The sequence below is a fragment of the Hemiscyllium ocellatum genome, chromosome 19, assembly GCF_020745735.1.
Source record: "Hemiscyllium ocellatum isolate sHemOce1 chromosome 19, sHemOce1.pat.X.cur, whole genome shotgun sequence".
Taxonomy (NCBI): Eukaryota; Metazoa; Chordata; class Chondrichthyes; order Orectolobiformes; family Hemiscylliidae; genus Hemiscyllium; species Hemiscyllium ocellatum.
In genome coordinates, this window is record NC_083419.1 from 21,288,991 (window position 1) to 21,305,621 (window position 16,631).

Below are 16,631 nucleotides of genomic sequence, written 5' to 3' on the forward strand. Positions count from 1 at the left end.
AAGTTGGATTTATAACTGGTAGATGCAGCAGAGATCATTTTATACCAGGCACTGCAATAGTAATGTAAATGCACATTGGTGTAATGTAAAAGAACAACATAATCCAATATTTATTTTAAAATAAATGCATAGTCTGTTTGATAATTTTATCCCTACTTTAGATTCTTTTAATATTCAGACCCCCTTAATCAAGGGGTAAGCAGCTGCTGTGCACTTCACATCTCTATCAATTTCTAAGGAATTCATTGTCGAACTAAGCCTCTGGGAGGTTTTAAAGAGTGAGCTGGAGTGATAGACATGTTTATTCCTCAGCAGCAAGCCCTAGTTGGATGCCTCTGCCTGTGAGCACAGACACACCAACTGGTCTCCGAAGATACAAAAGGAGTCTGCCTGTCCCGGCCATTCTTGATTACAGAGCACCGAATCTAGTAATCTAACCTGTTTTACGGAGAGTAAAACTGAAGGGCTGTTGTGATGCAGTGATAGTGCCTAATCCTCTGGATGAGGAGGCCACTGAGCAAGTCACACCTGCCCCAGATGTTCAACGTAAAATCTCTGAACAGGTTGAGCAGAAAATATCCATAGATAGTAGAAAGTGGATCCATGCTGTGAACTGCATTTGCAGGGGCTGTATTCTCTGAAGTGCATGTATGCAGTCTGAGGGAGGTGCTATTTCAGGATTTCTGCATAAACTCTTTCAGTCTGTTAATGGTACGCAGCTGGCTTCCTACATACTGTCTTTGCATTGTGATTGTACCACTGCACAGAATTGATGTGTTAAATGGTGTGATATAGTCTTTTGTTGGTTATATCATGGACTGCCATTTGTTGGAGCAAATGTTTTTTAGAATGCGTAGCAGCAAATTTGTTGGTGCTAGCATAGTTTCAGAGTGTGCAGAGGGGACACAATATTGATGATCAAAAAAGCTCCTTGTCTCATAGCACTGAAGTGATGTTTGAGTTGGCAATATGAAATGCTTGGTCATCTTCTAATAGTTGCTTTCTTTGGTTTTTTTTGCTGTTCACTTCTCTGATTTGTTCATCTATGTTTGAATGAGCTTCCTTATTGCTAGCATTATGCCTGTTACCACCGTGTTGGTCACCTGACCTTCGCTCAGGGGTCTGATTTGACTTTTGAAATGAGATTTTCTTCATATGCATATCCAATATTGTTAGGTAGTACATGCTTTGCAGATGTGAAAAACAAAACAATTTTCAGAACCAAAGGGACAATGTTTTAAGCTGCTGTGCCTTCTAGCTGTCTCCATCTTAGCTTTATTCCCTATACAATAATTTTAACATAAATTAATGGTGTTACACTTATAAAACTGTAATCGAGCAATTTTTTTCTTGATATGTCTATGTATGTGTGTGTACATGTACCTGGTGAAGCCTAGGTATAAAAATTTAGCTATTACACATTACCATATACCTTTTCAAAATATTCCTCTTTTCAACATGTATTTTTCAGTGATACATGTCATGAGCTGCTTGGACATGTGCCTCTTCTGGCAGAACCAAGTTTTGCAGAGTTTTCTCAGGAGCTTGGTCTCGTTTCTCTCGCTGCGACAGATGAAGATGTTCACAAGTTAGCCACTGTAAGTTCCCTATTGATTTGGAATGGGTATGATCGAGTAGTTCACCCAAACATTCCAGGGTGTGGAGCCCTCACCATTCCAAGCCCATTGTTCTCACTTTCCGAAGACCAAGGTTTATTACCAGTTCAGTTGTATCCATTGAGGTAGCATGGCTTTCATTTATCAGTGCTGAAAATGTGTTGCTGGAAAAGCGCAGCAGGTCAGGCAGCATCCAAGGAGCAGGAGAATCGACATTTCGGGCATAAGCCCTTCTTCAGGAAGCCCTGAAGAAGGGCTTATGCCCGAAATGTCGATTCTCCTGCTCCTTCGATGCTGCCTGACCTGCTGGCTTTTCCAGCAACACATTTTCAGCTCTGATCTCCAGCATCTGCAGACCTCACTTTCTCCTTTCATTTATCAGTGTTGAATTGTGTTGGTTTGAATTTCTCCTGTTTTGCATCATGGTCCTGCTTCCATTCCAGTGCCATCTCTCTTGTATTATTGCAGGCCTATGAAAGGTCACCACTATTCTGGAATATGAGATCAAATTCATTTCACTCATTTGGAACCCAGGCCAACAATGGAGCTACATGCAACTGAAGTATGAGGGAAGATAGATGAACAAAAATGCCTCAGGTTTAGATTATATCTTTTAGATTAGATTCCCTACACGTGAAAACAGGCTCTTCGGCCCAACAGGTCCACACCGACCCTCCAAAGAGTTACCCACCCAAACCCCTTTCCCCACTGACTAATCACCTAATTGACAATTTAAACATGGCCAATTCGCCTGACCTGCACACCTGTGGACTGTGGGAGGAAGCTGGAGCACCTGGAGGAAACCCACACAGACACAGGAAGAATGTGTAAACTCCACACAGAAAGTCAACCGAGGCTGGAATCGAACTAGGGACCCTGGACACATTTCTGCAGCATTGTGTGCTTAAATTTCAGCAAGAGACCATTTTTTAAAGCCAAAACAAAACAGAAAATATGATACGTCAAGCAATGGTCCTGTGTGGGATTTGACTTATCTAGTAATAACATTAACTGGGATCATAATACTTCCAAACTTGTGACCTCTACCACAGTGAAGAACAGAAGCAGCAGATACATAGGAACGAATTCTCCTGACTTGCGACAATATAATTGTCCATCCCTTCATTGCCAATAGGTCAAACCCTCAAAATTTCCTCCCCAGCAGTACATACACCAGATAGACTGGAGTGATTGAAGAAAACTGCTCACCGCTACCTTCACAAAGGCAGTTAGATCAAGGCAACAAATGTTTGTAACCAACGCTCACATTCCAAGAATGTATAAGAGATAAAAAGTAGATAAACCCCTCAAATGAGCCACCACTCTCACTGGGCATGGGGATGGGGAAAAGTCAGCCTTGACTAAATGGACTTCACCTCACGGTAACTCATTGGCAAAGGTCTTTTGCTTGATTAGGAATATCAGGGAGTGATTAGTGGAGGTGGCGGTAGCTCAAAAAAACTCAGAGGTGTAAAAGGAAGATTAGAAAAAAAGAAAAGCACAGCCTTTAATGGTAGAAAGATGATTATTTTGTCAAGCTTCATCAAACCAAATTGAAAATAATTTTAAACTTAGCTTGAAAGCCATTAGATACTATGTATACTATATCTGTTCTATTTCATGAATGCTGGCAGCACCAAGTTTGACCTAATCACTGTTAAATTGCCCTAGATATTGCTGTCAAATTGTTGAAATCCTGGTACCAGCACTTGGATGAGCTAAAAGTTTCCTCCAATGGACTCATTGAAGCCATATTCATCTACTCCCATCAATACTTCCCGAGATAATCAATGCAAATAATCAATGGGACGGCAATGGTTAGCACTGTTGCCTCCTAGCTCTAGGGTTGAAAAATGTGTTGCTGGAAAAGCGCAGCAGGTCAGGCAGCATCCAAGGAGCAGGAGAATCGATGTTTCGGGCATAAGCCCATCTTCAGGAATGAGGAAGGTGTGCCAAGCAGGCTAAGATAAAAGGTAGGGAGGAGGGACTTGGGGGAGGGTGTTGGGAATGCGATAGGTGGAAGGAGGTTAAGGTGAGGGTGATAGGCCAGAGAGGGGGTGGGGACGGAGAGGTCAGGAAGAAGATTGCAGGTCAAGAAGGTGGTGCTGAGTCCAAGGGTTGGGACTAAGATAAGGTGGGGGGAGGGGAAATGAGGAAGCTGGAGAAATCTGCATTCATCCCTTGTGGTTGGAGGGTTCCTAGGCGGAAGATGAGGCGCTCTTCCTCCAGGCATGGTGTTGCCATGGTCTGACGATGGAGGAGGCCAAGGACCTGCATGTCCTTGGCGGAGTGGGAGGGGAGTTAGTGTTCTGCCACGGGGTGGTTGGGTTGGTTGGTGTGGGTGTCTCAGAGGTGTTCTCTGAAACGTTCTGGGAGACAGGCTGCCTACTTGCCGAACCCGGGTCTCTGGCGTTGTGAGGCTGCAGTGCTAACCACTGTGCCACCATGCCACTGTGCTGTCCACATTGGCCAGACAAAATTGCCCATATTGTTCAGAGATGTGTAGACTATGTGACTTAGTCAGGTTAAATGTAAAATTAATAGGGTAGGGGAATAGGCCTGGGTGGGTTACTCTTCGGTGGGTTGGTGTGGACTTGTTGGGCCAAATGGCCTGTTTCCACACTGTGGGGATTCTATTCTATTCCAACAGTTCTGATGGTTCTAACCCACCTTGTAATGGAGTAGATTGGTAGCTTTGAGAATATGATCTGAAAATTTTTATTCTTCTTTAACAGTGCCTTGATACTTCTGACCTCGTTTCACTGAGAATGTCTCGGGAAACTTGCAAGATGTACAAATTCAACTTTCCACTAGTACATTACAGTAGTGATTTATAAATTGTGAATTATTATTGGAGACAGCTGAAATTTCATATGTTGCAAAGATCTTTTAAAGCTCAAATCACTGTCTTAGTGGTCTTCACAAACAAATGTTAGGAAAAAATATCACTTAAATATGAATTGATCCAGATGTTTGCAAAGAATGGTTGAATATTGGGTTCTGTTCTGGTCTGGTCTGTCTACTTCACATATCATCTTAACAGCACCATAGGTGGCCCTATGTCACATGAGCTACAATGGTCCAAGATGTCAGCTCACCACTACTATCTCAATGGCAATAAATGTTGACCCTGTCAATGATGTCTGCATCCCATGAATATATATAAATCAAGTAGTAAGCAGAGATGAGACTAATCAGTTTGTTTTTTTGGAAAGAATCAGTGCAGAGTTGATGGACCAAATGGCTTCTTTCTATGCTGCACAGTTCTGTGATTCTGAGACATATTATTAAGAATTCAATTTGTAAGATTGCTATATGCTGCTGTTTTTAAGATCAATAATGAAAAAATGAATGATAACTTCGAAAAGCCTTGTCTAAATTGTTTTACATGACAATCTCTTTATAAAAGAATTTTAAATAATTTTCTTGATAATCATTGCCTATTAACAAACTGATGTGAATTATTTAGGTCTGACTACTTTACATTTGCAAATTTGATTTTAAAAGAACCTTGGTAATTATCCAGGTTAGTGATCAACTGCTTCAGTTCTGGTGATTCAGAGTTAAGCTGGTTAGTGATAGAGAGAATGTTGTTGCCACAGTTACTGTTACCTAGCAGTGGGATAGATGATGTACTTTACAATGTCCAGTTGCTTAAATTGCCACAACAGCCTGCAGGTGAAACTATTTACTTTTCTTGTTATGCAGTATATTGAAAAACATCCAGTGTGGTATTCATTAGATGCTTGATGGACTATTGAATTAAACAGGAATTATAAGCATTCACAGCAGTCTATCTAATTGATGTGTTACCTATGTTGCTCTGCAGTGCTACTTCTTCACAGTGGAGTTTGGGCTTTGTAAGCAAGATGGACAACTGCGCGCTTACGGTGCGGGACTTCTGTCTTCGATCGGAGAACTAAAGGCAAAGAACTGTTTTTAAATGTTTTCTTCAATTTCCAATGAGATATGCTTGTAACTGATAATTGAATGACTTTGGTTTTACTTGTAACTCTCTGTCACAGCATGCACTGTCAGACAAAGCAATTGTGAAACCCTTTGATCCAAAGACAACCTGCACACAGGAATGCCTCATCACCACCTTCCAGGAAGCTTATTTTTTGTCAGAAAGTTTTGAGGAGGCCAAAAACAAAATGAGGCAAGTCACTTATTTTTTCCCTTCTAAAGTCTACAACTGACTTACCATGAATAGATAAATGCTCAACACCTGCATTTGTAGGGTCTTTCCTTTGCTCTATTAATAGCGGTGTAAAATAAGCTCATCTGCATCCATTAGATTAACAACAATAACAGCAGCAATATTAATAAAACCTATTGGACATTGTTACCATAGACCTTGGTGCTCACTGCTAGCAATTTACTGTTAACACACTTTAGCCACCATAAGGTTTGGTTGCTAATGATGGTACAAGTTGATCAGACTGAAAGCAATTGCATCAGAAGTCTAAGAATATATTGGAATGATGAACACCTAAGTTAGTCAGGAGGTACATTTTATACACTAGTTGCAATACCACAGTGATTCACCACTGCTTGAAAAATCTGTAGTATTTCTCATGTAGTATCTGGTTACTTTGGAATTGAAATCTGTATTGGAAAATGGTTAATGCTAGTTGCATAATTTAGATGGCTGGTCCCAATAAATATGCATGATATAAGTTGTTGGTACTGCAGGTCCGTCAGTAAGCTACAGGGAGCACCAGCTGTCTTGAATCTAATTGTGATTCTTCGGGAAGTAACTTCTCACCAAACGAGAATTTCTAAAGGGTCATTCCAGTCTCAATGTTACCTCGTTTTTTCTCTCTCTCGCACTCTCTCTCTCGATGCCAGACTTGCTGAGTTTCTCCAGCATTTTCTGTTGCAATATATTACACTATTGTAAACTTGGCTTGAAAATTACTTGGCATGATCACCACTGTGAATAAAATGACACTGAGGATTGCCAAACATTTACTGTGAAAGAAGTGAAATCACAGTTCTGTTCCTTTTCCTGAAAACACTGTTTGCAGTGATGCTAAGCAAACCACAATTCGGTACAACTACTGGACCCTTATGAATATATGTTGTCAAAAATGAGATACTGTGACAACACCCATGGGTCACTTCCAAGGATGCCAATTATGATGAGAAAGGAAAAAAATGTTAGAAATTCAGAATAGAATCTGTAAACACAAGAAATACATCAATATTTGCTGTTATTACTTTGTGTGGCTTGGGCATAGTAAACAACTGGGAGAGATACAAGTGTCTTGGGTGAGAGTTGATTTGTAGAATTCTTCTATTTCTGCTTAAAAGAGAGAACGGGGAGCACAGTCCAATTTGCTTATGTTTAGATATTTTTTGGTTATTTTTGACTTTTTATGAAGGATTTGGATTACAACTATATTTATAAGTACAATGCTTGAAAGTAAAGTGAGTTCAAGCAAGTGTTAGAAAAGCTCAGACTGGTCTTGCAGATAAAGCTAGAGAAATCTGCTTGTTATAGTCTATGGTCTTTTTTTAAAAAAACAACAGGAATGACTATTGTCACATTCAGGCCCCCTTACCTGAATGGTTCCATATTTTTACAGAATAGTGAGCCATTTCCTTTTTAAAATTATTTCTAAAGGGAAGGGCACTAGCTAGTTTGACAAAGCTACTGGTGAATAATTGCACAGAGAAGAGGTTGCTGCCATTACTGTCCTCCTGATGATGCAGAAAACAGGACAATGTGAAACATGGACAGTCAGGTGTTGAACGAGAGACTGAGGTGTACATAAGGAACCCAGAGCTCAAAGTTAAACTTAAGGCAGTCAGTTTTTTTTTTGTTTTGCAGTGAGAATTGAGGCTGACTTCCTTGCTGTCACCAGTATATGTGAAGAACGGACAATGTGGTTTGTTATTTTCCCCACATTTCAGAGTGAAATTACATAAGAAAAGGAAAGGTTGTTTTGGTTGCTCCCATTTTTATTCACTTGCCACCCTTTAAATTGCACCATTTAATTATTTATTCTGACCTCCAAAACATTTTCAGTTTATCTTCAGAATTGATTGGAAAATTTCACATGAAAACATTGGTGAAAGACACGTGGCCAGGTTTATAGAGTCAGGATAGCTCCAAAGCCAAACATGGTTAGCAATTTCAGACTTTCTGATTCTCACTCCATTTCTGACACCAGCAATTATCACTGTTGTGGGATAAGGCTTCACGTAGCATTCCTGAGCTAGTCTGCTCCATTGTGTAGTTAGTCATTTCCTATCCTCCCCCAGTTTTTATAGGGTCAGGCCAGCTTCTCCCTGACTCATGATTCATGGCTCCTTAGAAGTTCTGAATCATGGTCTGAATTCAGGAGCCTTTTGAAAGGTAAGTACAAAGTCTGACTGTTACCCTCCTCTAAGGCAGCATTTGACAGAGTGTGATATCTAAGAGCCATGAAATTACTCCAGTCATTTGGAATCCATTGTTTGGAGTCATACCCAGCACAAAGTAAGATGGTTGACATTGTTGGAGGTCAGTCTCAGTCTTGGACCATTTCTGCAGGAATTCCTTTCGGGTAGGGTACAAGGTCCAAATATTAACAGATGCTTCATTAATAATACTGCCTTTAGCATAAAGTCAGAAGTGAGGTACGCTTGCTGATTATTGTAGTGTTCAATACCATTTGCACCTCCCCAGATGCTCCATTTAACAAGATCTGAGCAACATTTGGGCTTGGACTGATAAATGGAAAGTAATATTCATACTACAGAAATGCTGTTGATCAGAAAGTAAATTAGACAAGCCATATAAACATTGGCTGCAAGAGCTGGGAATTCTGTAATGAATAACTGTCTTGTTCACCATATATAAGACACCAGTCCAGAGGGTGATCCATTGCTTTCCACCTGCTGGGATTTGTGTGGTTTCAACCAGTGTCTGAGAGAGAGAAGAGTACACCATATCTAAACACTGGCTCGGTGTACTCTGTAGGCTGGTGATGGTGAGTGTATGAGAATGTGGGGGTCATGTTCAGGCTGAGCAACTTTGCCTAGACCAACCGCAGCACCCTCTCTCTGCTATTGGCTGTCTCACCTTGCACCCATTCAGTACACTCTCTCAAGTGTACACAATTCTGTATTTTAAGAGTTTATTGGATCAAGAGCCCATGTATGGTTATGTTTTTTGATTGAGTTCATTCTAGCTGATGTAGTCTCTCTCCATCCTACACAGGTACCAACCCACTGAAGGACTGCAGTTGTCAGTCTTTCATCAAGATGGTGGAGTGGGGAGGTCAGGAGGTTAGCTCCCATTGGTGACCACGACTTGCCTAAAATGAAAGAAAGACTTGGTTTCATCTGACAGTTTCCGCAACCACCAATAAAGTACATTAGGAGTGTAGCAGTTGTAGTAATGTGTGTAGGCAGAGGATGGTGAGGGAAACCCTCCATGGTTTTCTTACATCCAGCAGCACCTACAAAGCTAACCCAGAGTTGTTTTCAAGTGCAGATTAAGTTTAGCCAGAATTTTATCCCTGCACATTTTTGTTGGAACAGCTTATAAGATTTGTAAATTCAAGCTCTTTTATATATTCCAATGAATTTGCACCTTCAGCAGCTCCAGACTGCATTGGGAATTTACTATGGATGATTTAATGATGCAATTTGGAGAATCAATGGATGTTGACGCATTGCAAGTTTTGCTTTTTGCTAAATGTGCTTCAGTCTTGCACTTTCAGCACTATTCCCAGGGGAAAACTGATGAAAAACCAGTAATACTTGGAAATGAATACACTGGTCATACTGGAGTACCTTTTTGAAGTATCCAAGATGATTTAGAGCTGTATGTGTCATCCATACGTTTTACTGTTTTTGTTTTCCTTCTAAAAGAATAATCAAAACCTATGAAACAGTTTAATCATGGTATACAGGAATAAGGAGAATTGAAGTCCGATTCCTTTGCTATATGAAGCAACTTGAAGAGATTTTCCTCCACTACTTATAAAGTGAGAGTACTATCTCTCACTCTTTTACATTGGTAAATGTACTTTGTAATGTGTTCTTGACATTGTTTAGGATGTTGGGAGTGCACATCAGGAATTTGGACACGATTCATATGTGGAAAGTCTTACAGAATGCTTTGTCTTTGAGGCTAGAATTATCAATGTGCACCTTCAGAACTTGCATTCTGTATGCCTGGTGTAAAAGTCTGTCTAATTTGTAGTCTTCTGATTGAAAAACTATGAATTTATTCAACTTGATTCTTTGGAAATGGTCATGAATGCACCAAGTGTTTTCACTATCTCTGCCCAGTAGGAGCTGGAGAATTTGCTGGGCTCTCTTTCCATTATTAAGCAATGATGAGCCACTATTCATAGAGTCCTAGAGTTGTACAGCATGGAAACAGACACTTCGGTCCAACTCGTCCATGCCAACCAGATATTCTAAATTAATCTAATCCTTTTTGCCAATATTTGGCCCATTTTCCCCCTCAACCAATCCTATTCATAAACCATTCCAGATGCCTTTTAAATGTTGTAATTGTACCAGCCTCCACTGCTTCCTCTGGCAGCTCATTCTATACACGCACCACCCTCTGCATGAAAAAAGTTGCCACTTAGGGGAAAGATGTTTAGAAAGGGACCTCTCACCTTAAACCTATGCCCTCTAGTTTTGGACCCCCCCTAACCTTAGGTAAAAGACTTTGGCTATTCACTCTATAAAATCATGAGGGGTATGAATAAACCTCTATAAGGTCACCTCTCAGCCTTTGATGCTCGAGGGAAAAATTACCCCAGCCTTGCTCTATATCTCAAATTCTCCACCCACAGCAACATCCTTGTAAATCTTTTCTGCATTCCCCACCCTTGATAATTACAATTATACTCTGCCCTTCTCTTTACCCTGTACCATGGTTGCTTCATGACAATGAATGGTCAAATTCAGACTAGTTCATGCCAGACATATTTCATTGAATATTTTGAAAAGTTGACTTTAATAGAGAATAGGGGAATGCTAATGCATTTTAATTACATGGGCTACCAGCCAAAATTTAGCTCTTCAAAAGAATGGAAGTTAAAATTGAAGCCCCTGGAGTTGATAAAAAATCATTGACCTGATGAGGATGTTGGTTGAGTAGGGGGAGACAGTATGTATAAATTAAATAGGTATGATGGGATTGTAAACTCATTAGCAAGATCTGACTAATTGTGGCTCTCGTCAATCTGTGTGGAGCCTCAAACAGCAACCATATTTATTAATGGCTGTGATGGGATAGAAAAAGGCATCTGTCTAAGTTTACTGAAAATGCCAAGATAGCTGTTACTGCAAATAGAATTACAAAAAAATCCTGCCTGATAAATTCAGTGTTTGATCAAGAATTAAGAAAATCATGTCTCAGCATAAAATTACAAAAAAGCTACTGATACTTTAAGTAAATGAACAAACTGGGAAGAAATGGATTTCGATGTAAACCAATATAAGTTAGCCCTAAAAAGGGTAGAATGGTGCACTCTCAAAGGGCCGAAACTAGAAATAGTGAAGTGCAAAGAGACTTGGGAGTTGAGGTGCATAGTACTAAAACCAGATTCTAAAGGATTGCTGTCCTTTATATCTAGAGAACCACAGAATAAGGGGATACAGGTTGCTTTATATCGCCCACCCCGAACATGAGAGCAGTTCGGAGTACCTACCATTAGAAAAACTATATTGGCCTTTGAAGAGAATGCAGCAGTTATTAATGACAATGATACCTCTGCTTCAGGGGTTAACTATAAGGAGAATTACATATTTATTAGTCTTCTGTTCTCCAGAATTTAAAAAGTCAAGGGGCAAATTTTCAAGATACTAATGGAAATAAACAAAACAGGCGGAAAGCAGGTTGGGAAGTTTATAATTCTCTTCTACAAATGGCAATTGAAGTCACATTAATTTTAAAAGTGACTGAGAATTTTATTACTGCTCCTCGGATGCTGCCTGAACTGCTGTGCTCTTCCAGCACCACTAATCCAGAAAACGAGAATTTTATTATCTAAGGTCATTAAGAGATGTAGGGCAAAGATAGGTCTTTGGCGTTAGATCAGGCATGATCTAATTGAATAGTTTTGAGGAGCTGTTTGTGTTACTTGTCACAGATTACACTAATTTATTATCAGCCATTCAGCAAAATTACCAGCCCGATCAACTCAGCGACTTAAAAAAATTACTCCTCAGCTAAAGAAAAGGTGTAACCTGTTGTTTTTTGTGGAATTGTTCACTTAATCATTAAAGTTAAATCGATTTTAAGAGTTGCTACTTCTTTATATTTTTCTCCTTCCTCCAACAGAAGTTATTCCTAATCTCTGTATTTGTACAGTGGGAAAGGACTAGTCTGCTGTGTAATTTATTCTCATGGATACTGATGTACTACTCTCCTTTTAATCCACCAGGTGGTGTGGTTACAGATCTGATGAATCAGTTGGAGTGAAATCCAATTCATTCTTACTTGAAATTTATCTCTCATAACTAAAGTTAAACACTGCTGTGTGTTTGAATTAGTTTGTGATCTGTCTTCTTGTTGACCATCAGTTTATTCCTCAAATTTCTGTTTGACAAATGCAAGAAATGATCATTCCAAAAATATGCAGGTTAGGTGAATTGGCCATGCTAAATTGTCGGTATGTTAGGTGAAGGGGTAATTGTAGGGGAATGTGTCTGGGTGGGTTGCTCTTCAGCGGGTTGGTGTGGACTTGTTGGGCTGAAGGGCCTGTTTCCACACTACAAGTAATCTAATCTATACATGTTTTCTCTCTCATCCCTTTATATGTACAGACATAAGACAAACAACAGTGATCTTCAGCTAGCAAAATGTTGCTAGTGCAGAAAGTTTCTCTATCAAAGAAAATCTATGGTCAAAGTATGGTTTTTTTTTTGGGGGGGGGGTGGGAAAGAGGCTTTCAATTGGCTTTTGAACTCCAGTAGTCTTTTTTTCTTATTTACTCATGATATTAAGGTGTGATTGGTTAAGTCAGTATTTATTACCCCTCAATTGCCCAGAGGGCACTTAAGTGTCAATTACATTCCTATGAATCTGGAGTCATAACAAGATATAGATGACAGTTTCATGTCCTTTAAAAGGCATTAGGTCGACCAGATTTTTTTTTAAACAGCAATCAACAATATTTACATGGTCACTATCCAGCAAGCTTTATTTTCCAGGTTTTACCTTGAATTCAAATTCCGCTGTGGTGGCATTCAAACCCATGTTCCTAAATTGTTAGTCTGGGGTTCTAGATTACTAGTCTAGTGACTCTGCCACATCTCTCCTTTAATTTTTTGTTTATGCATAGTTATTGATCAATCGGAAAGATATGGTCCTTGGGGGGAGAATTTCGTGTTTAGCAGTGAGAGAGTGTAGCTGCTAATCGTTTTGAGAACAATTGTGTCCTACACTGTGGCTAAGGATCTGGTATCCTTGAAGGGTAGCTGCCTGAATTGGAGAGCAATTGAATGTTCACCTTTTGCTGAGTAAAAACCCTGGAAAGCTCCTTCCGAACAGCATTGTATGTGGAGAATGAAACTGTCAGTTGTGAATTCTCAAAACATTTTATACAGCATTTTGTCCAAGGTTCACTTATTTGCAGTTTTTAGAAGAAAAAGAGCTGAGACAGTATCAGACAAATGAAAAATGCCTAAATCATGTATCAGATTGATATTCATGATGTGCTATACTGTAAAACCTGGACGTGAATGTGCATTGTCTGTGCTGAAGTATACGCATGTGGGCATTCATTGTTATTATCATTTCATTGGTAATTTTATGTGACAAATTTTATATACTTATTGAATAATTTTTCCATCAGGACATTTTAAAATTGTATTTTACATTGTTTTAATTTGTATTTTTAACTTGTGTATATGTATTAATCTTATGATGGTTTGAACCCATCCAATTGACTCCCATTGTATAATAGGCTTGCAATTCAAATCTGCAAAGTTGTTTAAGAACATCACCTCCTTGAATGGCAAGACTACCTTGCCTAGTTCACAGAGTACAGCAGTTCAAGGAGGAAGCTCACTTTCTCCTTCTAAGGGGAAACTAGGGATTGGTAATAAATGCTGGGCTTTCTTGTGACTGCCACATCCTGTGAATACATAATATTTCATACAAATAAGTATTAGATTTTTGCCAAATTGTCTTTACAAATTGGGAGACTTTTTTTTTAGGAGATTAAGCAGGTGAGAGATTCCACTGAGAAAACTGTGGATGATCTGTGAAAGAACTGAGCTTTATGGGACCAGTTACATTTTCTCATTCTATGCTTCCTATTTTCCTGTATTCCTGCTACCTGATATTCCTTTGTGAAATCATTTTTGGATGAAATTCTTTCTCAGCTTTATTATAAACTGTACATTTTTTTTTGTTTATTCTTCCAGGGAATTTTCCAAATCAGTCAAACGCCCGTATTCTATACTCTACAACCCTTACACCCAAAGTGTTGAAATCCTCAAGGATATCAAAAGCATTGAAAAAGTTGTTCAAGACATCCAGAATAAACTTGGCACAGTGTGTGATGCTTTATCCAAAATGGGCAAACAGTCCGGAATTTGATTATCTGCACATAGATCTAATGCTGATATTGATGTACAAGCTGCCTGGAGAAATGCCACTATGGCGTAATCTGCTCTCTAATTAATAACTTACTTGGATGTTTCAGTAAAGCTTATGCTGCTCTTGGGTGTGCTCCACAGCCTTCAGACACAAAGAATATGGTGGAAAACCCAGGCAATTCTGCATGAACTTGACAGTGAAATGCACAAAATAAGAGACCAATATCACTGTTCCTAGAATGACTTCAATATCAATGGCTGTCTCAAGTTGGACCTGATTTCATTTGAAAGGGAAAGTTACAAATCCATTGACCTAATGATTTCCCTTTGAAAACTAGCAGAATTAACAACTGACCAATGGTAATTTTTAGAATGATGTCAGGAATAACTGATGATCTCAAACTTGTGAGATAAGTAGACTTTTGTATTTGTTTTTAAATCACTGTAATATAAAGGATGTCCCTCTCTGAACTTATTCTGGTAATTGAACTCCTACAATTGTAAAATAACACACCATAGGGTGAGTTTATGATCAAATCTTTCTTAGGTTGTTGCTATTTCTTAAATATGAATTATTTTCAAATAAACATTGTCCTATTTCATTGAATCCACACGGTGGGCTGAACAGCCTGCTTCCACACTAAGTCCACGCTGACTTTCCAAAAAGCATCAACTTTATCCCTGTAACTCTGCATTTCCCATAGCACATCCACCTAGCCACCACATCCCTGGCTACAACAGGCAATTTAGCATGACCAATCAACCTAACCTGCACATCTTTGGGCTGCGGGAAGATACCAGAGCACGAGGAGGAAACCCACGCAGACATGGGGAGAATGTGCAAACTCCACATGGGCTGGAACCAAGTCTGGATCCCTGACACTGTGAGGCAGCAGTACTAAACATTGAGCCACCATATCACCCCAAATTATGTCTTAACTGCTCCTCAGTACATACACAGATTGAGGGTGGCACTCTAGAATTGTATTTCCTAATGTCACGGATGTGAAACTTTCCTCCATGATGGCAATAATTTTGATGTACAAAGGAAACTACTACAGCTTCTGGAGATCAGAAATGGAAAATGCTGGATACACTTAGTTGATTTAGCACCATTTGGAGAGAGAAGCTTTCTACTTTTTCTAACCACATGCTGTGTATTTCCAGTATTTTTTCATTTATTTTGGATTTCTAGGATCCGCATTGTTTTTCCTTTGCACTTTGATATTTTCCTGTGATAACTAACTTCCCCTTGTTCTACCTGGTTAGTTTACATTACTCCAAACATTGGTTCAAAGAGGCAACCAAATCTGAATGATGGTTGAGAATGAACACTCAAAATCAAGCCCACAGAACAACTATTTAGTGCAACATAAGCTATGATGCAATTGACTTATCAAACAATAGGATGCAATTGAACCGAGCACTCTTCGTCATTGGCTGATCAATTCGTAGTCATCACAGTTCCATAGGCCTGAGGGCTGCTTTCTCATCAAAGAAAGAAAAGACAATGATAGTAAGTTTAACCTGATGGTTGCCTAACGTCAGGTGAGGGGTGGGATTGAAAAGACTGAACCTTTGTGATGACCTCTGATGGTGTGGGAATTGAACCTCAGCTGTTGATATCACTGAGCATTTCAAAACAGCTATCCAAGCTAACCAACAAAATCTGACCAATCTTGAAACAATGGCACGAATCCATGGGCCATAAATAATGAGTCCTACACTACAAAACCAAAAGGCTCTCATAAGACCTGGCCTCAAAATGTACAAAACATATGATTGATTGATTGATTGATTCAAAAGTGCAGAATTGTAATGACATGGGTTCTCTATTCCATATGCTTTTTTCTGGTCACTTATCTGTGTTTCAGCAACTTTCATTCTGAACACTGTCTGCTTTAAACTGCTTAATTGTGACAGGAGCTCAAGTAATCACACCACTGACAGATTGTTCCTTTGTCTTTTACCAATTTAAAAAAAAAACAGCTATTTCTCAATGTGTTAACATCAGAATTATAACCGCTGTTCAGAAAAAAAATTAAAAAAAGGATAATATTATCCAACCTACTCGTGAGTGCAGTCCATTCCTTTTTTTTTGTTGTTGCAAATGGCAATCCTTGGTGATGGGTCATTAATACATCAGGTGGATGCTTTATTGAGAAATAATAATGGTCATGGTCTTTATGTTTATCTTGAGATGACTTCTCAATGATGAAATGCTTCATAATACAAACAACAGAAACTCTCATTGTTATCGATTATATTGTTTCATTTGATTTGATCTGATCTGAGACACTTACAGCAGTATTGTTCAATATTAGAACACAAGGTACATACAAGAAGAACTCTATTCTGACCAAAATGATGACTTTCAACAGTTTATTCATATCTTGCACATCCAACATATATGGCAAATGCTATAGGACATTTTGCTTTTCTGTTGCAAAT

General features: G+C 39.2%; 1 protein-coding gene across 1 annotated transcript in view; it reads left to right on the forward strand.

Annotated features, from left to right (window-relative positions):
* Positions 1–16,250, forward strand: part of LOC132824901 (tryptophan 5-hydroxylase 2-like) — a 41,485-nt gene extending 25,235 nt beyond the window's left edge. Inside the window, exons 9-12 of the mRNA XM_060839751.1 lie at positions 1,472–1,598; positions 5,446–5,541; positions 5,642–5,775; positions 14,007–16,250. Of these exons, the coding sequence (XP_060695734.1) occupies positions 1,472–1,598; positions 5,446–5,541; positions 5,642–5,775; positions 14,007–14,181 (532 nt within the window). The 3' untranslated portion in view covers positions 14,182–16,250. The remainder of the gene's footprint in view (positions 1–1,471; positions 1,599–5,445; positions 5,542–5,641; positions 5,776–14,006) is intronic.
* The last annotated feature ends 381 nt before the right edge of the window (positions 16,251–16,631 follow it).